This window comes from Gastrolobium bilobum, unplaced genomic scaffold (assembly GCF_033153095.1).
Source record: "Gastrolobium bilobum isolate Gb01-03AN ecotype WA unplaced genomic scaffold, APGP_CSIRO_Gbil_v1 utg6197, whole genome shotgun sequence".
NCBI classification, from domain to species: Eukaryota; Viridiplantae; Streptophyta; class Magnoliopsida; order Fabales; family Fabaceae; genus Gastrolobium; species Gastrolobium bilobum.
In genome coordinates, this window is record NW_026896133.1 from 191033 (window position 1) to 195427 (window position 4395).

The following is a 4395-nucleotide window of genomic DNA, read 5'->3' on the forward strand; positions in this document are numbered from 1 at the left end:
TGGAATACCAACACAGGTGAATTTTATAAATGTTCAGTTTCTTACCAAACCAAATTTTATTCATTTTCTTGACATGTTTTTATGCATATCATAATGGTTGAAAGGGTATGTGAGGATTTACAGTACACCAACAACATGCCATGAAAAGCATGTGGCACACCAACCAAAATTCTTCCTTCATATATAGGCAAACTCTTGGTCTAATGCAGTTGACTCAGCACATCTAAATTTTATTTTTACACTTTGCTTCAAACTAGCACTCAGTGAATTCCACCTAGATCATGGAAATTGGGAGAGAGGATGAGATTGTGGACATGTCAATGTCACCCCCATCAATAGGTTCCATGAAGATAGCAGGTAGCAATGACTTTGGTCACAAGAAAGAGTTCATTTCTCAAGCATACCTTCCAAATAGGAACTCAGAGATTGACATACAAGTTGAAGGTTCCAGTATCAACCAAAATGGCCCCCTCCCCATATTTCTAAAGGTACTAGGGAGTAATGGCTTTATTCTACAGCTTCATATATGCATGTGGACCAAAATCAGAATCAAGTGATTAGAGTCATAACATAAGTCATAACTATAATATTTTGTAATCAGTTATAATTCATTTCTCATTAATGTGCAGTTTGAAGATGTAGAGTATAAGATAAGAAATAGCCAAGCAGCTTCTAATAACCCTGTGAAGACAATGGTGTCAAAGGTAGCCACACAACTCACCATGGATGATGATAGATATAAGAAAATTTTGAAGGGCATCACAGGAAGCGTTGGCCCTGGTGAAATGCTTGCTCTGATGGGTCCTTCTGGTAGTGGCAAGACAACATTGTTGAGAGTTATAGGAGGAAGATTACTTGACAATGTAAAGGGGAAAATAACTTATAATGATGTTCAATATACTCCGGCTGTCAAGAGGAGGTTAAGTAGTTAACCAGCATCATAGAAATAATCATCTGTGTTATGGCAAGTACTTGATTCTTTTAAGAACATGAATATGTGCTAATGTTGTTACTTTCTGTTTCTTTTTTCCCCCCTACCTTGTAGGATTGGATTTGTGACACAAGAGGATGTGCTTTTCCCACAATTAACTGTAGAAGAAACATTGGTCTTCTCTGCATTCTTAAGGCTTCCAACTAATATGAGCAAGCAGCAAAAATATGCAAAAGTGGAGAGCACTGTCAAGGAGCTAGGCCTTGAAAGGTGTGTTTTGCACCAGATTTTAATTCATACACATGAGAATCAACCAGAAGTTCCTTCAAAAGAAAGACATAAAACTGTTTCCCTAAAAATCTCTTGCATAACCATAGATGTCGCAACACAAAAATAGGTGGAGGATATCTCAAAGGCATATCAGGAGGAGAAAGGAAAAGAACCAGCATAGGCTATGAAATTCTTGTTGATCCTTCACTTCTGCTACTTGATGAACCAACTTCAGGCCTTGATTCCACCTCAGCAAACAAACTCCTCCTCACCCTTCAGGGACTTGCTAAGGTGTCTGCAACTAAATTTAATCATGTGTCATTGAGATTAATGCTCAGATTTAGAACCCCCAACTTAGAATATATGCTGAAAGTTACATTTGATTTATTTATAGGCTGGAAGGACCATAATCACAACAATACACCAGCCATCCAGCAGAATCTTTCGCATGTTTGACAAACTTCTGATGATATCAGGAGGCTATCCTGTTTACTATGGGAAGGCTAGAGAATCAATGGAGTACTTCTCATCCTTGAGGTTCATCCCAGAAATACCAATGAATCCTGCAGAGTTCTTGCTTGACTTGGCAACTGGACAATTGAATGACATTAGTGTTCCAACAGATATTTTGGAAGATCAAGAAAATTCTGACCCTTCAAAAGCTGTTATCAAAGTAGGACTTCCTTAGAAGAATATATTATGTTCATGCTCTATCTCTTTCCCTGTTATTAATTGTTTCTTTATTATGTTAGTATCTACAACTCAAATACAAAGCTTTACTGGAGCCGAATGAAAAAGAGAACCATAGAGTAGCAAACACACCAGAACATCTTCAACTAGCCATTCAGGTTAAGAAGGAGTGGACATTGAGTTGGTTTGACCAATTCGTGATTCTTTCTAGGAGGACATTCAGAGCAAGAAGCAAGGACTATTTTGATAAGTTAAGACTAGTTCAAGCAATTGGTGTTGCACTTTTGTTGGGTCTCCTTTGGTGGAAATCCTCAACCAACACAGAGGCTCAACTCAGAGATCAGGTAATTTCCATGGTACTTTTTTTCCCTTCATATAACAAGATTAAACTACTAATCATTATTTTGCTGCAGGTTGGTCTAACATTCTACATATGTATATTTTGGACATCTTCATGCATTTTTGGAGCAGTCTATGTCTTTCCATTCGAAAAGTTCTACTTGATAAAAGAAAGGAAAGCTGACATGTATAGATTAAGTGTATACTATGCATGCAGCACACTGTGTGACATGGTGGCACATGTTTTCTATCCTACTATTTTCATGGTTATCTTGTACTTCATGGCTGGCTTCAAGAGAACTGTCGCTTGCTTCTTCCTGACATTATTTACTGTTCTATTAATAGCTATAACAAGTCAAGTAAGTTGTGTCAATACTAAGAATGTGTGAGTTAGTTGTTTATCAATTTTTTGAAGCTTTAACACCTAAAGTTTTTCACCAGGGGGCAGGAGAACTGTTTGGAGCGACAGTTATGAGTATCAAAAGAGCAGGGATGGCTGCTTCTTTGATTCTAATGTTATTCCTTCTTACAGGTGGCTATTATGTCCAGGTGTGTACAACTTTTTTAGTGCAAAAGCTTATCAATAATGACTAGCAACAATGCCAATTAAAATGGTACATGACTAGAATGTAATGTTAGAAATTGTAAGCTGGTGTTGAAGGTTTTGAGAGTTTGTTCATAACATGATATCTGGGTTTCTATCACCAAGAGGTTTAGAATTCGATCCTTGCTTGCTGCTCTATTCTTCTAATAAACAAGCTCAAAAGGCTTAGTGTGATGAGACATATTAAAAATATGATATAAGCGAGTGAGCAAGTTTTCACCGCGATTAGAGATATAATATAAAATTATTCACGTGCTTTTACCTAATAACTTAAGCTTTTAGGAGAGTTCGTTTCATGACATGTAAGACACTAACTTGTGGAATGAGTTGTATATCTGATACTTATTTACATATTTTTGCAAGATTTCCAACACTGACAGAAATGGCATGTTTTTTGTTGCAGCACATACCAAAGTTCATGCGGTGGTTGAAGTATTTGTCGTTCATGTACTATGGGTTCAGGCTTCTTCTAAAAGTGCAGTATTCAGGAGACCAACTATATGATTGTGAAAGCGAGGGAGGTTGCAGGACCCTGCAGAGTTCACCTGCATTTGACACTGTAAACCTGAAAGGTGGCTTAAAAGAAGTATGGGTTCTGCTAGCCATGGCTCTATGCTTCCGGTTGTTAGCATACTTATGCCTCCGTAGAAGAATTGACGTATGCAATTAATCTATATATGATGAAGTTTCTTGCTTCATACCTGTGTTAGTAATTTAGCACAAAAGGATTTGAGGGAAGTGTGTGAACTTCTCATTTCATAAATATGAATTTTGCATGTCATTTTATTTATATCTGGTCTTCATTAAACTTGTGGTATGATTTTTCTACATTTTAGCCACGATTAGTTTTCATCAGACCTTCCCGGATGTGAGCTTGTCCATTAGTATGTATTTTTCAATTTCTAATGTACTTTGCATTCTTTTTAAATAAAAAGTTCCAAAAAGTTTCCTATTTTTTTTTTTTTTTTTTAAATTATATGTTGCCAACTAATTATGACATATACAATATACAGAATATACGAAGTTTTTCTTCTACACAAGACAAATTAATACTTATTTCCAAAAAAAGAAGACAAATTAATACTTTTAAACCACATGGCCATTTCAAACTAAATAAGTAATACTGAAATGGGGTTCTGAGTTCTGACTAGTAAATAATAGTCAACTCTAAAGAAATCAATAATAATAATAATATGAACCATAATTTTGTAAATTAAAATTTTAGAGTGTGATGTAAATTGGTGGGGGAAATGACTACTAGAAAATCCAAATTCCAATGAAACAACTTAAGAATGTAAATTAATTCTGGTTCTTAAGAATGAAAATTCATAAATTAACCGACGACAGCAGCTTCTTGATGCTGAAACAGAGTAAGCACGTTAACAAGTTTATTTTCTTGAAGCCTTAAATGCGAAATTTAGTGTAACCAACCAAGAACTTTTACGTCAGTGAATGAAATGAAACCTTGCGTAAGTAAGGATGAGAATTGAGAACAATTAAAACAACAACATTGATAATGGACCGTGTCCTAGAGTATAACAACTTTTGATATATTTATTAA

At 35.6% G+C, this 4395-nt stretch overlaps 1 protein-coding gene across 1 annotated transcript; it reads left to right on the plus strand.

Annotated features, from left to right (window-relative positions):
- Positions 1-281: 281 nt before the first annotated feature.
- On the plus strand, positions 282-3504 carry LOC133297943 (ABC transporter G family member 26-like). The gene is made up of 9 exons (XM_061497174.1): positions 282-488; positions 630-919; positions 1046-1201; positions 1309-1492; positions 1596-1874; positions 1954-2235; positions 2305-2589; positions 2672-2779; positions 3238-3504. Exons 1-9 carry the CDS (start codon positions 282-284, stop codon positions 3502-3504), a joined length of 2058 nt encoding a protein of 685 aa, XP_061353158.1.
- Positions 3505-4395: the final 891 nt, after the last annotated feature.